General features: G+C 34.0%; 5 protein-coding genes across 9 annotated transcripts; 2 read left to right on the top strand and 3 right to left on the bottom strand.

Annotated features, from left to right (window-relative positions):
* Positions 1-102: 102 nt before the first annotated feature.
* On the top strand, positions 103-12,004 carry LOC130666317 (nuclear protein localization protein 4 homolog). 3 transcript variants are annotated; one of them, XM_057467178.1, is made up of 13 exons: positions 103-273; positions 381-493; positions 793-873; positions 948-1,140; positions 1,200-1,374; positions 1,444-1,581; positions 1,689-1,992; positions 2,058-2,195; positions 2,266-2,413; positions 2,489-2,649; positions 9,702-9,853; positions 9,927-10,376; positions 11,509-12,004. In XM_057467178.1, exons 2-13 carry the CDS (start codon positions 470-472, stop codon positions 11,519-11,521), a joined length of 1,977 nt encoding a protein of 658 aa, XP_057323161.1. In that variant the 5' UTR covers positions 103-273; positions 381-469; the 3' UTR covers positions 11,522-12,004. The 3 variants fall into 3 exon arrangements, with proteins under 3 accessions (XP_057323161.1, XP_057323160.1, XP_057323162.1); XM_057467177.1 differs by having other exon boundaries at positions 226-493; XM_057467179.1 differs by having other exon boundaries at positions 226-493; positions 11,221-11,840.
* Positions 4,050-9,519, bottom strand: LOC130666319 (uncharacterized). Its single transcript, XM_057467181.1, has 4 exons — positions 8,267-9,519; positions 7,164-7,481; positions 6,803-6,952; positions 4,050-6,708 (listed from the first exon to the last, which is right to left on the bottom strand). The coding sequence occupies exons 1-4, from the start codon at positions 8,345-8,347 to the stop codon at positions 5,377-5,379; spliced, it is 1,881 nt and encodes a 626-aa protein (XP_057323164.1). The 5' UTR covers positions 8,348-9,519; the 3' UTR covers positions 4,050-5,376.
* LOC130666325 (EKC/KEOPS complex subunit Tprkb-like) lies at positions 11,993-12,910 on the bottom strand. Of its 3 annotated transcripts, none has more exons than XM_057467194.1 (2): positions 12,760-12,910; positions 11,993-12,605 (listed from the first exon to the last, which is right to left on the bottom strand). In XM_057467194.1, exon 2 carries the CDS (start codon positions 12,598-12,600, stop codon positions 12,058-12,060), a length of 543 nt encoding a protein of 180 aa, XP_057323177.1. In that variant the 5' UTR covers positions 12,601-12,605; positions 12,760-12,910; the 3' UTR covers positions 11,993-12,057. The 3 variants fall into 3 exon arrangements, with proteins under 3 accessions (XP_057323177.1, XP_057323178.1, XP_057323176.1); XM_057467195.1 differs by having other exon boundaries at positions 12,673-12,850; XM_057467193.1 differs by having other exon boundaries at positions 12,678-12,850.
* Positions 12,911-12,962: 52 nt separating this feature from the next.
* LOC130666323 (DNA-binding protein RFXANK-like) lies at positions 12,963-14,715 on the top strand. Its single transcript, XM_057467191.1, has 4 exons — positions 12,963-13,083; positions 13,264-13,553; positions 13,621-13,974; positions 14,452-14,715. Exons 2-4 carry the CDS (start codon positions 13,272-13,274, stop codon positions 14,644-14,646), a joined length of 831 nt encoding a protein of 276 aa, XP_057323174.1. The 5' UTR covers positions 12,963-13,083; positions 13,264-13,271; the 3' UTR covers positions 14,647-14,715.
* Positions 14,716-14,812: 97 nt separating this feature from the next.
* On the bottom strand, positions 14,813-17,404 carry LOC130666322 (coatomer subunit delta). Its single transcript, XM_057467190.1, has 8 exons — positions 17,266-17,404; positions 17,040-17,079; positions 16,717-16,940; positions 16,246-16,637; positions 16,017-16,181; positions 15,633-15,946; positions 15,243-15,559; positions 14,813-15,169 (listed from the first exon to the last, which is right to left on the bottom strand). The coding sequence occupies exons 1-8, from the start codon at positions 17,266-17,268 to the stop codon at positions 15,080-15,082; spliced, it is 1,545 nt and encodes a 514-aa protein (XP_057323173.1). The 5' UTR covers positions 17,269-17,404; the 3' UTR covers positions 14,813-15,079.
* Between the last annotated feature and the right edge of the window lie 99 nt (positions 17,405-17,503).

Raw genomic sequence — 17,503 nt, 5'->3', positions numbered from 1 at the left:
GAAATATAAATATACAAAATATAATCTGGATCTTAATCTAGACAAGTGTTAACATCACAGTGATTTATATTTATTTATTTATTTATTTAAATTTGAATAGCGACAAATAAACACAAGTGCGCGGGTAAAACAAGTGGATTTTAGTGATTTCGAATTAATAAAATTTAAATTTCCTAGGTTATATATTTGGAGAACGTGTTGAAGATTTGAGCTTTGGAGGTTAGGTCGCCCAGTAGACGAGTTGACTCGGCAGAAATTTTCCATCTGAAACACGTACGGATTAAATATATACATATATATATATATATATAATAATATATAGACGGAGGCAAGTGTTAAGGCGCACTCTACTCTTGATAATAATAACCCATTGAAAACAGCGCACTGGTAAACTTTGCGGATACCCAGACAACCGGATTCAATATACACTGAAATAAAGAACAGCTGATGCATCAGAGTCACCGGCGAAATGTCAAAATCATCAAGACAAATTGTAAGTTTTTTTATTAACCGCAAGTTTTATTTATTTAATTATCAATTTTTTAGTTAATTATTTTTTTTCTGTAGTTTTTTTTATTTTTACCAGAATTTTATGGATATTTTTAAATTAATTGCAACAGAATTTACTGCAATCACGCGTCAGTTTCTTAGTAAACGGTTGCTGTAGAAACGTCTAGTATATATTTTGTTTATTGTATCAACTAGTTATATATATGTTAATTTGTGTATATCTGAATTCATATTTGTTGGATTGTTTTTTGTTTTTAATTTTTTAATCATATCTAATTTTAGACGCTACGAGTTCAGTCACCCGAAGGAACAAAAAGAATTGATGTTGATCCTACAGACACTGTCTGCAGTCTTTTTGAAAAGGTAATTAAATTTATTTATTTAATTATTAAGAAGTTAACTAATTTTTAATAATATATTAATTAAATTATTTACAGATTTATGAGTTATTTCAATTGAAAAGTTTTGGGTTCAGTTTATTCAAACAAAGAAACCACAAAGATGAACTTATATCCAGCAAAAGTAAATCAGTTTCTGCGTGCGGACTTGGACATGGTGACATGGTTTATCTTGCTCCAGTTAACGGTACTCTTCTTTGGAATTCTCCCTCAACTAGTGCCGCAGATCCAAGTACGTAATATTTATTTATATTTTAACTAGAAAATTATCTAATGATGAAAAAATAACAGGCCCAGTTCCCATGGATGTGACACCAAGTACCAGCAAGGGTTTGCCATCAACATCAACGGCAGTGGCATCAGTACCTGTGACTGTAAGACCTGTAACCAATTTGGAGATCGATGACGTGGACGAGCAGCTGTGGAAAATGGATGGAAAAATCCAACGCAAACGCGATGAAAAACTGTAATTATTAAACTTTAATTAAATAACGATGACGAGGAATTATTGTGGTAATTATTTTATTTACTACAGGTGCAGGCACGGAGCCAATGGCTGCTGTGTCCACTGCTCACCGTTAGAACCATTTGATGAATCGTATTTGAGAGAACAAAATGTAAAACATTTGTCATTTCATTCTTATCTCAGAAAACTCACTGCCGGAGTTGATAGGTAATTTTATTAATTTTTCCCTGAAGTCTCAATTTCCTGAGGGTCACGTAATAAAAATTATTATGATGAATATTAATAATTAAATTTATTATATAAACTATTCACAGAGGAAAATTCCTACAACTGGAAGACATCAGCTGTCGCATAAAAAGAGGATGCAAAGATCATCCACCTTGGCCACGTGGTATTTGCAGTAAATGTCAACCAAACGCAATAACGCTCAATCGTCAGCCTTACCGTCACATTGACAACGTTGTCTTTGAGAACGCGAGTTTAGTCGAGCGTTTCCTCAATTACTGGCGGAGCACAGGACATCAACGCTTGGGTTATCTGTACGGTAGATACGAAATTCACTCAGACGTTCCTCTGGGAATACGAGCTGTTGTCGCTGCGATATATGAACCTCCTCAGGTACTTATTTTTTAAATTTATAAATTAAATATTTATATTTTCACTTAATTATATTTTAAATTTAGGAGAGTACAAGAGACTCAATATCACTCTTACCAGATGAAAAAGAGCCATTAGTCCAAGAATTAGCCCAAAAACTTGACTTGAGAAGAGTCGGTTGGATATTTACTGATTTGATTGCTGACGATGTTAAGAAAGGGACCGTAAGTATTTTTTAAAAATACTTTTATTTATTAATTATTTTATAAAATAAATAAATATTTTGTAATCCAGGTAAAACATGTCCGGAACATCGAGAGTCATTTCCTTTCTGCTCAAGAGTGCATCATGGCCGGTCACTATCAGAACCAACATCCAAACCCATGTCGTTTTTCACCCAGTGGAAGTTTTGGTTCTAAATTTGTCACTGTCTGTGTAACAGGTAGGTTTTAATTTTCAGCGGACATATTTTTTAATGATTAATAATAATTAAATAAAAATTTAAAAACTATAACAGGAGACGATAAGAATCAAGTCCACATGGAAGGGTATCAAGTATCAAACCAATGTATGGCGCTAGTACGTGATGATTGTCTAGTACCCACCAAAGACGCTCCAGAACTTGGGTACGTTCGTGAATCCACAGACAAGCAGTACGTTCCAGATGTTTACTACAAGGTAAGATAATTTAATATTTTATTATCAGTTAATAATAATGGATATGTATAAGGAAAGTTATGGGTTTAATAATAAAAAGACAAAATAATTGAACGAAATAGAACAGTTTATGAACCAAACATGATAGTTATTCTTTTTCATCAAGTACATTTAGTAGAGTGACATGTGTTTTATCTCATGCGTAGATAAATAATACCGTAGGCCGGTTTACAAAAAAAAAAATCCATTTCTTATAACTTTAAATCTATGTCATCTAACAATATTAATAAATAATTTAGTATTTGAATTTTAATAATAATATTTAAAAAAAAATCACAATAATAATAGTAATCATAATAATAAAATACGGAGAGAAAAAAAAGTAATGGTAAAAATGCAGCTTACAAATTTCGTGTAGATAGATCGTTTTTTTTTAAATATAATTTTATTATTTTAAATCGATTTGCGAGGGTAAGGACTAAACTGACGGTCTTCGAAGTCGTTATTACAATCTACGCGTATCTGCCTTTTCGCATTCATAAAAATATATATGTCTATTTACAGGTAGGACAAGCCTTTACCGTGGATATATTTCTTTTATTTATTTATTTATTTATTTAGATTCATAGCGCGGACACGTGGGCTACATCGGAGCTCAGAAAATATACTTAAATTTTTCTCGTTTAATTCGTCGTGATTTTTATTTTACTTTTTTTGCACATTCCAAGATTTATAATAATAATATATATATATATATATTTCTTTAGTCATTTAATAGTGTAGTACAATTTATATCCTAATTACGATGACAATTCTAATTACGTATGTGCCACTCACCGCGATTAAATTCACACACCGGCGTACGCTTGAGTAATTATTTTATTTTTTATCCATCTTTTACAATTCACATTTATCATTTAATTAACAAGTTTTAAAACTTTTAAGTTTAACATCGAATGAGGTTCACTTCGAGAAAGGCATTCACGTAAAACATGCCGTGCAATAGTATCCCTGTCCAATAATAATAATAATAACAATAATAGTAATAAGAGTTTTTGTGTAAATAAGTGCGTCCATATATTTTTTTATTTCAATAATTTTTAATTATTATTATTATCATCATTATCATCTAACTTTCTCGATACCATTTAATAGCATCGCGTTACTTATCATCCATTCCCATGTGGGAGTATTTGTTTATACATTTATATAATACATAACAATTGGACTAACGAAGATGTTACACGAGCAATTTTTTTTAAATATTTTTTTTCATTTTATATTTTTATATTTTTATTATTATTATTCTAAAGCATTATCGTAGTATTTTTATTTTTACTTTTGATATACACTGTTAGGGAATGATTTATTAAATATATATTTGTATCGTATATATTTATTTTTTTTTTATTTTTTAAATATTTATTTATTGATTTTACTTTTTTAATGATCGATTGGAAGGTACGAGACGCCCTTGCGTTCTACGCAGTAGTTAGGCCTCGTATTTAATATTCACACAATTAATATCTAAGTATATTTATTTATTACAATAGTAAACATATTACGAACCCAATCCTCATTCTTATCGTCAACGAACGAAAAGAAGGAAGACGTCGTCTGTCTGTCTAATTTATTATTATTATTATCATAATTATATACCAGCATTTTATTTCTCTAAAAATCCTAGCAAATGCAGTCGCTAAAATCACACAATTTTTTTTTCGCATTATTTGTACGCATCAATAGCAATCCCATAACTTTGCCATCATACATAAACACACAAATCTTTGACTAAAAATATATATTTTCTTATTTATATATATATCTATTAATATAATTTGTGTTGCTCCACACGTGATTAATTTTATTAATTAGTTATTACTAAATATGTCGTCAAAACTAAGATCCGCTTGATCGCGTTTATTTTTCCTTTAAAAAATCTAAAGATTCGTGTCGGTAGTAATTATATATAACATATATAATATAATAATATATATATATTTATATCCATTAATGTAAGGAAAGAAAATGAATGATTACAAACGACGAGCGTTGTTGAAAATAAAGACTTTTATTATTTATAATTATTAAATATAGCTAGAAGTTTTTAGTATCGATTGTACGATCGATATGAGGTACGTATGTGTGGAACCATCGTCTCTATTGTAGAAACGGCATTCTGTTGATGCCCTTTAAACTATATCTTTATCTCTACAACATATTTTTTTTTTCTTTATATCTTCCCACTACTAGTAGTCATACATAGCAAAATACGGATTTATTTATCAGTATTAACATCATTATTTCATTTTTTTATTACTCGCTCTTTAAAAATAGATTCAACATCTTTTAAATCTCTATTTTGTATAGTAAATATATATAATAATAATAATAAAAATAATTGCAGTAAACTTAACGGTGCACCGTAAAACGCAACAGGTGCAGCCTACGTATAACGATGGTCATATTTTTTTTTCATCAGTAATAATAATAATAATAATAATAATAATAATAATAATAATAATAATAATAATAATAATAATAATAATAATAGTTTCCCATGATTCATTATGATAATTAATAATAATAGTAGTTGTCATAATAATAATAATAGATTAGTTTTTTTTTCGCACATTATTATGATAATAATGTTAATAATTATTCTTTAATAATTTTGAACGATGAAAGCGCATAGAGATCGTCGAAATTGCATTTTTTAAAATCACACATAATTGGATTATCGGTGCGTTACAACTTACCGCACTTGGTAATCATTATTGTTTTCGTGGGCTTGCCGGTTTGATCACCGTACGTTGATATTTTTTCGACGAGTTCCAGACCCTCAACAACGTGACCAAATATCCCGGTAAAGCCGCGCATTTCTTGTAGAATGATACGAAATTGTGAACCAACCATCCCAAGATTATCATGACGTTTTTGAGTACGGCGCATACCGACTGCGCCTCGTACTGCTGGAAATTTAGTATCGTCGGGCATAAAGTAACCATCCTCATAAATACTACGTCCTCCGCGGCCGTTGTTTAGTTCAAAATCACCGGTGATAACAGATTCGCCTTCCCAGCATTGAAATATCGAGCATCCTTTGTAACCAACACCAATTTCACCGGTCGCAAGTACGCTGAAATTTTTCGCCATTTTGGGAGCCGCGTCGGGTCTTACTTCGATCACAATACGCCCGTGTGGTGATCCATTTACCTCAATGTTGAAGTAATACATTGGATAGGGATTAGCAGGTCCACGAAGCGAAACAGTGATACTGCTGTTGCTTGTCGGCGAGTGAACAGATAAACTGCCAACTCCACTGCCACTGGAGCCATTGTCTTGCATAAAAGCGTTGGGTGGCTGTGATTGGAGAATTGAATTTGGCGGAGCTGTTTGTACTGATTTAACTGATGGAGATCCTGGTGGAATAAGCAGCTGGGTTTGGGCTGGTGGGGCCTGAGGTGGCAATGTAACTGGATGAACATGAATTGATCCCGGTGGTGCTGGAGTTGGTATCATGTTTGTATGGTAATCGATAGAACCATTTTGCATATGCTGTTTGCTGACAACATGACGGGAATAAAGCTGAGACATGCAGTAGTTTGCAAGGAAGAGTATGGGATTTTGAGCCGCGGCAATGTGGTTTTGTACTCTACCATTTCCAGCAGGCTGTAATAAAATTGGTTCCCCGGAATGGATGCTAGCGAGCGCTTGTTTCAGCAGACCAAAGTCAAATATAACTCCCGAATTGCCTATCAGGTCATCCAACTGGCATTGCAGCAACATCTCTTGATACTTTGATTGTAGCCTCTGTTTTTCCATAACTAAGTGGGAATGAAGACTGTAAACATCATTGGGACTGTCACTCACCTGAAGACTAGCTTTAGCTTTCCCCAGTGTTTCACGTGCGTCAGATATCTCTGGAAAATGTGTCCATCCGTTCTGTAAATCAGTCTCTACATGTGTCTTGAGTGTCACGCAAGCTTCGAGAACTTTTATCAAAAATTCTCTCTGCTGCATGGCCATTCTCTGGATCTCCGAGGATAATTTTCCCATCGTAACGAGTTCAAGTTGAACCTGCAACAAAAAATATACAATCTCTCATCAGTCACCAGTAAAAACTAAATATTCTCAAGATAAATCCGCGATACTAATTATATTTTTGACATACGTCGGATATGAGCTGTTCTTTGGCATCTGTTTGCGTCTTTATTTGGTGACCAGGATGTTCATGGGGTGTAGCACAAGCTCGACACAGCAGTGTGCAGCACGATGAGCACCACAGAGTAAGGGGCATCCCATGAGTGTGGCAATTCTCACTCTGCAACATCATAAAAATTAAAATCAATCATTTTTTATTTAAATCTGTAATTCACAAGTACAACGTGCAACCTTGGACAGTAATCCCGTTAACGTTATAATTCATCTAAGGCTTCTTGTTTGCCATGTGCTTTCTCAACACTCTACTACATACGATTATCATCATCATCATGATTATCAAGATCTATCAAATGATGAAAATAAATAAATACCTTTCGTTCCTTGTCATTCTGCTTGCAAGGCGTATTGTTACTGGCGATTTTGAGGTAGGCAAAGTTATTGGCTAGGGCAAGTAGTGGACCATTGGTTGGCAGACAATCTGGTCCTTGATCTCCAAGCTCTGTTCTCTTCCAACAGTGTGCGCAGAACAAATCTCGGCCTTTCAATAAATTATTTTCGATACATCTCAAGCAAAACTGGTGCTTGCAGCTTAAATTTTTTGGACACAGCTCCACGTCATTGTACTTTTGCTTGCAGTAACCACATAACGTCAATTCCTCAAGTTCCGTCAGCACACTTGGGTCAAACATCTGTCAATGAAAATTCAATAAAACTCAGCGATTAAATATTCAACAAACAAAAGGACAAGACAACAAACAGCTCAGTTATGTTTTACTAATAACTTGTAAACACGCGTGCGCTTGAAATCCCGCCAAAAGAGTACGGAAGCTCGTACGTAAGAGCGAGAAAAGGGGGCGGTTGGTAGGCCGGGGCCGGTTGATACAACACACCAGAGAGAGCTAACGACCAAGAGAGAGAAAGAGCTAACGAGCCACCGACTGCACATACGCAACTACGCAAATACATATTTATCATTACGTTTATGTTTAATCTATTTAACCGTTTAATTGCTTTTGATCTGATGATTAATTTTCGTAACAACCAGCACGTGATCCAATAATCCAGCTGTCTCTCCAATCCACCAGCTTAAATAACTCGAGCCGATCTGCGAAGCTATTGACGACAATCGTACAGCTCGACTCGGGATTTTTATTAAACGCTAAAAAATAATAAAAAAAAATATCACCCGCACACACACACCCACATCCACACCGTCGAGGCCGGCCACGTTTCGTATCAACTTGTGGTCGAGCATCACTCAATAAATTGCCGCGTTTACATTACATCTAGCTCGATACCTCCAACAGACTTCCAATCCTTAAATAATCACAATAATAATAATAATAATAATAATAATAATAATAATAATAATAATAATAATAATAATAATAATAATAATAAAAACAATAATCATCAATTACTTTTGCCAGCAGCTCGAACAATAAATAAAGTAAATAATCAATTAAAGCCATACCGTGTGGATGATGTGTCCCAGGAACAGGGACTCGTGTGTTCGCTCTCTTAAACCCTCAGGACGCGGGGTCCAAGTCGTCATATAGAGTCCGGGCAGTGTCTTCTTCCACACCCGCGTCTTTCACACGAACGTAATAATATATATAACATATATATATTAACCAGGCATCAAGGCTTGAACGTTGATGTTGTTTTGCGCGGCATCTTTTTCATCATCACTACTTAGTTACTTACTATACCAATAACAAAATATATAAATATATATATGATATATTATATATTAGATAAATAAATATATTTATATGTATATGTCTGTATTTATTTAATTATTAATAATATATTTTTAGTCAGTAAATTTCCCTCGTCTTTCCCCCCCTCTGTGTGTCCCTCGGTCGCGCGCGCGACTCAGCAGCGGCACTCAGGTCGTCCGTCGTATCGGCGGTGTGATGGTCGTGGGCTCGTAAGTTTAAATATTAAATCACTCGCTCAACTTGAGGAGAGCTTATCGAACGGGTTATGTGGACATGATTATTTTAGTTCGCCGGTATCTTCGCGCGGTGTCTTCTCATTTAGACACCTACTTTTTTTAACTTGCGCTAACGTATTGCCACATCATGACGTTTGGTTCACTACACTAACCACTGGCATGGCGGCGAGGAACCCAACGACGAGCCACAGCCGATCCTCACATCCACAACTACTTGAGCAAATACACGTACACTGGGTAAAACATGTGTATGACGTGTGGAGAATGATGGAGAATACCCACCGTCCCACCAACTCTAGTGTGGCTGCCAGCTATTGTCGATTACACACACGTATGTCAGTATGTTGAGTGTGTGTTTACTCCCTCCGACACTGCCAGAGACACCCAGAGAGTGAGGGCGCAGCGTCGCTACTGACTAGTGACTGGTGTGTACCCGCGTCCGCCTCCTTCCGTCCCCGCGAACTCCCGCGAATACAACCAGAGCCTCGAGCCTCTGATGTCTTCACCCCTTGCCCCTTATCATCGCGGTACCCTTTGTCTTTGCCGCCATTTCCGTGACAGGAAATCTACGCCCGAACCGCCGCCGCCTTAACATATGCCCGGTTATTCTATTAGTTTATTTCAAATTACGTACTTTGAGTTTCCCTATTTGATTAAAACAAATTTGTTATATTGTTATTATTTCATTTTATTTATAAATTACTGATGATAATACTCAATAACGACTGTCACGCGACATAAATGTTGTAATTTACCTCCTCCACTGGTTACCCGGCAGAAAAATAATAAAAAAGTCGATAGCGCTCTCGTCACACAACTCGACTGATATCCGTTCGAGTAGGCGGCAAGTTTGATTTCTCACCCAGAAATCCGGACCGATTGAAAATATAGAGAGCATGCGCGCGCTCTTAAAAATCATTACTAATTATTATTTAAATTTTAATTACAGGAGAAAGATTCGTATGGAAATGAAGTATCTAGACTAGCCAGACCATTACCTGTCGAGTACTTATTGGTTGATGTCCCAGCTTCTACACCACTGACACCTCAGTTTACATTTTTCGCCAGCGATAATGTCACTCCTTTCCCTGTGGAAAACAGGTAAGACTGATAACAATTAAGAAAAAAAAATTATTTATCATTTACTTGATCAATTTATTTAATTAATGTCCAGATTGGTCGATGGACAGATCCAGGAATTCAATTCCCTGTGCACGTACATGCAGCAATTCGGACCAGATCAATTTTTGGAAGCCATATCAGACTTTCATCTGCTACTTTTCATCACAACAATGGACATGCTGCCAATGAAAGATCACATGTCGCCGCTATTGGAGGCCATCAGACAGAATGACAGACAGAAAGCCCTCGAGTGGGCTCGGAGCGAGCACTGGGCGACTGTAGAACAGTTGATATCTGCGACGACAGCTTCTGCCCCTCTGGCTTCTCAGTCCGTTTCCTTTGGCAACGACGGCAGCTCATCTGCTGGTGCTGGAGTTGGAATCGGCGTCGGCACCGGTTCCAATGTCAATGCCGCCTCCACCCAACCGCTGTGGACGTGTCCTCATTGCACGTTTTTGAATCCTGCTGAATTAGGATCTTGCGAAATGTGCAGCCTCCCCAGGTAATTATTTGGTTTTATATAAATTTTAATTACGAAATTTATATTAAAATCTAAACTCACTTAAGGGGGATAGCCACTGTGAGGATCGAAAAAATAGGTTATTTTCGGGAATTTTTTTGACTGGAATAATAAAGGAATTTGGGGATCGGGTTTTTTTTTGTTTTCTAAAGTATACATTGAAGATAATTCTCCTAAATTTTCATTAAAAAATATCATGTTGTTACAAAGTTATAAGCATTTTTGTGGAGCAACAAAAAAATTTCCCCCACCACGGTGTCATCTCTAACTCAAAAACGGATTATCAAAAACAAAAAAACCAAACGGCGTTGTAATCTGTATGCATGTGGTTATCGTTGCACATAGGGGATTTTGAAAATTTGAATTTGAAAAAAAATGCCGACATATTAAAAATTTTTTCGTTATTTTTTCTCATTTTTTTGGATTCAAACAGCCCTAAAAATCTTAAAAATCAAAATTTTCAAAATCCCCTATGTGCAACTATAACTACTGAATTGACGAATACGGCAAAAAAAAAAGTTGCGAATCGGTTGATATTTATGCAAATTACAGATGCCACCAGTTCAAAAAAAGTAGTTTCGAGAAAAACGCGTTTAAAGTTTTTAGTCGATGCAGCGGTCAGTTGACGCGCTGTCACAAAAATGACTATAACTTGAAAAATATTCGGAATTTTCATATAAAACTTTAAATACATATTTTTGAACATATACACTTTGATTTAATAAAAAAAAAAAATATTTGTTTTTTTTGAAATTTCACAGTGGCTATCCCCCTTAACTTTAATTTATTACCTCACGTTTCATTATTTTATTTTTTTTTCTCACAGGATGTAATAAATAATTTGGATATTTGGGCATACCGACGATTTTTTTTTCTCCCCATCCTTTGAGTTTTTATTTTAATGGAAATAATTTAAAAATTTCTGGACAATAATAAATATTAATTTGTTTTTTATTTTTTTTTCTGTTACTTGCGCATTTCAATGCCAATTAAAATTCATTTAGTTAATTAATGATATTTTAAATATTAAATACTGAATTATTAATTGATAGTAATTAATAAATGTTGATAATAATTATAAAAAATAAAATTATTATTTGGATTATTATTGTAGGATGCTCCTATGAGAAGAGTCCACCTTTAATAAATTATGGAAATATCCAAGTTTAGATTATGAGAGCAAGTGAGAGATACATCCGAGCTGTCGACTGATTACAACTGATTTAAATATTATCGCGTAACAAAATAAACTTTTTGATAAAAAATAAATAACTACCAAGGCAACACATAATCTTACAATTTTTATTTATAAAACTTTTAATAAGTGACAAACTGTGATACAGGAGTGAAAAAAAAATAACAAATACTTTGCTTGTATTAAAAACGAATAATTAATGAGTCGACCTTTAATTAATCAATCAGTTGTAGGAAAATATTAACTGGAGTATAAATTGTTTGGTTGTAATCTTATGTCGGTGAAAAATTTAGGGTGACTTTCTCATCAACAGTTGGTTTACTTGGTGATAATTAATATAATATAATATAATAATAATTATTATTAATTACTGATTATTGATTATTGAATAAATAAAGCGGCATAACTAAATCTGGTCTTTATTTAATACAATAAATAAATATTAATTATGAAAATAAAATTTGTTATTTATTTAAGTGATACTGGATAATCTCCGCCTATCCTACTGACGATTGAATCCGTCAGACTGGAGACTTTCAGTTCCTCATCCTCGATTTTATAAATTTTTCTTACCAATTTTACGTCTGTTACTTGGTCCAGCTGCGAGATTGGAGTCTTCTGTCCATCAACATGACGGAGAATTTTCTCGGCCACCGATTCTCTGTCATTTTCGTGGTGAATAAGTGCTACTAAAATATCTCTGTCACTGTCATTAACTCCGAACTTGGTCAGTGACAATGATATGTTTGATGAAGATGACATGGCGAAAATAATTTCAGTGAATAATGACTTGGTAACAAGTGTGCCGGCTTTTTCTCTCAGCACCGCTTTGTTGGCCGCTACCGCGACTTGGAAAGGATCAGCAACAAGTGCGGCTTTTAGCACACAGCACTCTAGTTCACCAGATAATATTTTCTTACGTATGTCTGGCATATTTTTTACGTCTTTGTATAAGTAAAGTGTCAAGTATTTTTGCGTTGATGGATCCAGCTCCAGAGTATACGATTCCATTGCGCCTGAAAAATTTATAAACTTTGGTTATGTTGTGGTTTTTAATTATTTACTGTAAAAAAATATATTTACTCAACTAATAAATTATTTGATGATGAGTATTGATCATTGACTTGATAAATAATTTAAAAATAGGAAAAAAAATTTTTATTTACTCACAAACTCTCTATAGTCTCAGAATAAAAACAATTTTCTCGTAATACTTCGGGTTTCTCCCTCTGCTGATGATCGCGCGCGCAAATTTTTTTACGCGCGCGGTAAATTTAAATATGATAATTAATGATCAGAGGAATTATCTATTTATTTTATGAAAAATTATCTTTGATGATAATTTTATATCTAGAAAAATTTAAATCAATGAACTGAAGGTGATTTTTTAAAAAACTGACACCAGCTCATTGGTTTCAAATCCAGCGCGGACCTCAATAGTTTATCAGTAATTGATAAATCAATATAATTGTGCATCAGCGGATTAATTTTTCGGTATTATTTTTTAATTTGTAACAGCAGTAGTTTTTTTTTATCAAACTTGGACGATTATTTCTCCCACACGAAGTGTTTTCATGAGATTCATGGAAACTGACATAAGTTCTATATAAATTGTTATTGTTTACAGCCTTGATATATTTAAAATATTATTTGTTAATTGTTGTGTAAATACAGGCATTTAAATGAAAGTAATGGATCCAGAGTTTCATACGGAGTTGATTTTGAAAGAAGAAACAATTGAATCTTTAAATGAAACCTTGGAATTCGTAGACGAACAAGTTGAAAAACTTGTCAGTGCTGAAGGAACAGGATCAAGTGCCATTGGAATAAGACCTAGACCTCTGATTTGTAAGCCGGAGAATGTTAATATCGAGCGTAAGTCTGAACCCATTGAAACTAAATGGCAATGGGCACCTGGAGCCTGGCAAGATGCCACCAGAACCAGCGCATTCCAACCCTACAAGGTAATTAATTATTATTTTTCACAATGGAGCATCATCTGCTCATGTCATTTATTTATTATTCATCCAGCCTCCAACACTGCTGACAAACTTACAAAGAGGTAACACCAAGACCGAAATACCCCAGCTGTATGCTGACAGTGACATTACCTTCCATACCTTAGCAGGACAAGGCGAGCTGACAGCAGATCATTTGAAATTAGCACCGATAGATGCTACTGACAAAAATGGACTGACAGGACTGATGTGGGCTGCTGCCCATGGCCAACTGGGCACTGCGAGACAATTAATTAAGGCGGGAGCTGATAAAAATTACAAAGGTTTAAATGGAGAAACTGCTTTACATCTCGCTGCGTCTTATGGTCATCATGATCTTGTTAAATTATTACTGAGTAATAATATCGATCCCAATGTCAGTGATGAGGTACCTGATAAATTTATCACGATACTCAAGTTAGCCGACGTCTAAAAAAAATATTTCAAATACTTGCATCTACACACAGAAAAAAAGGATTTCTTAGTGCGAGAAATTTTGATTTGTCCCAAAAAAATTTTTACTTGCCTCAAGAAATTTTTCGAATTTTAAATTGAAAACTTAAAATTTCTTGGAGCGAGAATAAATTTTTTTAGAGCAAGAAAAAATTTTCTGAAGCAAGAAATTTTTTCTTGTCTTAAGAAAAATTTTGTTTTCAATTTATAACACAAAAAATTTCTTTCGCCAAAAAATTCTTTTTTTCTGTGCAGTTGTTTTAATTTTCTACAAGTGCATATTTTTTTTTTTGTAATTAGTTGAGAAAAAATTCGAGTTGTTAATTGTCTGCTAACTTCAGGATCAATCATTTATTTAATTACTATTATTGTTTATTTTTTTTATTAATAAACTATAAATATTTTTCTGTAGGAAGGTAACACTCCATTAATTTATGGAGCTTATGGAGACCATCCCCACGTTTGTTATGAATTATTAACACGTGGTGCGGATCTTACGCACCGGAATGTTCATAACATAAGTGCTTACCATGCCGCAGTATTAAAAAAATCACATACAGCCAAAGCTGTTATTGAAAATTACATAATACAGCAGTGTGTTATTTAATATTATTATTATAATTATTATTACTGTATACTTAATTAATAAAAGTTATTTGTTACGAAAAAATTCAAATTTGACGTTTAATTGATTTTATTAATATAATAATTATAATATTTATCTTAACATAATACTTAAAAAAAAAATATATATTTATATATAAAGAAATGCATAAAATAATGTAACATTAGTAATTATTAATTACCTAAGAATTATTAATTATTCACAATTATTTAAATATAAATGATAAGAATGCTACTCTGTAAAAATTTATTTACTTTATTTAATTAATAATTTTTAATTTTATTAATTGTCCTTAACTTTAAAAGATACATTACCTTAGGGCATGAAAAAATTAATTATTTTATTTATTTAACTCTGATGATATTCTCTACTTAAATTATAATTATCAATACAAGACATGACGGCAGTCATTTAATTACACGACTTCGTAACTTTCTGTAAAGAATACAGTCTCTACTGAATGCTTTACCGGATTTTCGTCTTCAACGAACAGTACATCAACAACCTGGTGGAGGAAAAAAAAAATTAAGTATCAAGTAAATCGAAAAATATGTAATTTTAAAAAATAAATAATTTACTTTTATTTTAGCGTATGAAGTTTTTGATGTGAACGAAACCCGCAGTGGGAAAAAGTCCGAAGGAGTTGAGGACGGTGCTGAAAATTCCATGGAACCAGATTTTGAAGACGCGTCGACCAGCGGCAATGTCCAGACGAGTGTATTTTTTCTGGACTCGTGGTTATACTGGCCGTCGCATTCGTTCACGATCGGATTGCAACCAATGGGCAGAGGAATGTTTATCTGGACGTCGTTCAACTCCAGGTCTGTTTGTTCCAGCTCGTATTCAATGTTGACGTCGCATCCGTTCTCGCCGTTCTCAGATGGCCAGCAATTTACTAAACAATTAAATATTTTTAAATTAACTATCGTTAAATAATTAAATTTATTTATTACGAATAATTTACGTACTGGAAATGGGTAATGCCGTTTCATCTTGGGATTGTAATCTCCATTTCAAGACTCCAACATCTGTGTTCAGTGGGAATGGTTTGGTAGGTATCTTTAGACCAATTTGCCCATGAGTTCTAAACAAATCTTTATCAACGTTTGGATGGGTCTGCAACTGGATACCTCGTGTGTCATCATTTTCCAGTTGGACGCGAATGCGGCCCCATTTTTCGTCCTTAATATGCAGAGTTACAAGCCCATGTAACTCAAAGTGTTGAACTCCGCCATCGCGGCCAATGCGAACGTTGAGTTTTTCTTCTTGTCTTAAGTGTACTCTAAAAATTACAACTTAAATCAAACTCTGGACTTGTACAATTGTAATTTTAATTATAAAATAATACTTACGGCTCTGCATTACTAATTTGTGGAGTAATTGGCGTGATCTTGGTGTCTGCTTTGACATTTGTCGCGACTGTTTCGCCTTCTTCCTTAAGTTGATCCACAAATGAATCAACATCACGAACTTTACCACCAAGTTTCATAGCACCAGGACCAGCAGAGCTAGGCTTCCTGTAAAAAATAATCACGATTTAATTACTCCATAATTTAAATTCAATTGTCATGTAAAACTTACGATGATGATATATAACTTTGTTTAACTGGTTCAGGCACATAAGTTGCAGAATCACCAACAACAGAAGTAGGTGTAAAGCTACTGCTGTTATTACCAAACCCACTTCCAATCCCAGGACTTTTAGTTCCACCTTTTTTGCTGGCCTCCAGTCTCTGTCTCTGAAACTCTTTAGCTTTCTCCCTCATTTTATTTTTAGCTTCACGTTCCTGCGTAAATCTGACAGCTTGGAACACACGTTCCTCATGTGAGTCCATCTCGACAAAAGTTCTTATTTGTGCGAGATTAACACTCTCGCGATACCCAAGTGCGACTATTTCATCAAACGCAAATATCAAATTGAATGCATTGTCTGCTATTTCTGATTCTTCCATTGATTTACAATACTCCGGAATCTACAAAAATAATAAATTACTCATGTCAATAAAACTTATCAAGTTTTCCTGATTACCAATAAGTCAAATGATAAATTACCACTCGGGCAAATAATCTTAAGGTCTCCAAGTCTTCCAAAATATTACTGGCTTTGGTTGTTATCAACAACATGTACAATTTCTCCAGAGGCTGGTAGACATATCTGACAGAATCAGTTTCAACAAACGTGTGTTGCTTTCCAGTGCTCATGAGCTTCGGAAATGCCGCGAGCAGACCCTCTATCCTGGCTTTGGTCATCTCGACAAACTGTCTCGCTATGATTGCTAAAAAAATAATTATCTTTTAAATCTGTCCAACATGGCAGTGGCTGTCATTGGTTATGTGATGTCTGTTAATTCAAAAAGTTCATCTGTCATTCTTACTTTTTCCATTTTTCGTGGTCACCGCAGCTGATAACAGTACCTAGTAACACATATTGACATTTAATTATTAATTATCACTGGCAATTATCATTTTAAATATTCTTTGGTATTTAATTAACCATCACCAAGTGCCGTCAAGTAAACTCGGCAATTTAAAAAAAAAATAAACGCGGCAATAAGAAGATTTAAAATAAATTGTTAAGTGGATAAATGAATAAATAATTACCATTTTGATCAAGTTATTATTTTATGCAGTATCGGTATTTAATAACCTAGGTAAAATGTTGATTTTTGCCAGCTCTTCAACATATTACACCATTGAGATGTTTATTTTAAACGAGTAAGAGGGCGTACTTTAGATGACGTGTTCAACGTGACGTTCTTGACGGGTTTTCATTGTAGCGACAATAATAAATAAATATATAGACAATATATGAAATGAATGGAGGGTAGAGGTACCTCTC

This window comes from Microplitis mediator, chromosome 4 (assembly GCF_029852145.1).
Source record: "Microplitis mediator isolate UGA2020A chromosome 4, iyMicMedi2.1, whole genome shotgun sequence".
Classification (NCBI taxonomy): Eukaryota; Metazoa; Arthropoda; class Insecta; order Hymenoptera; family Braconidae; genus Microplitis; species Microplitis mediator.
This window is presented reverse-complemented; position numbering and strand designations above follow the sequence as displayed.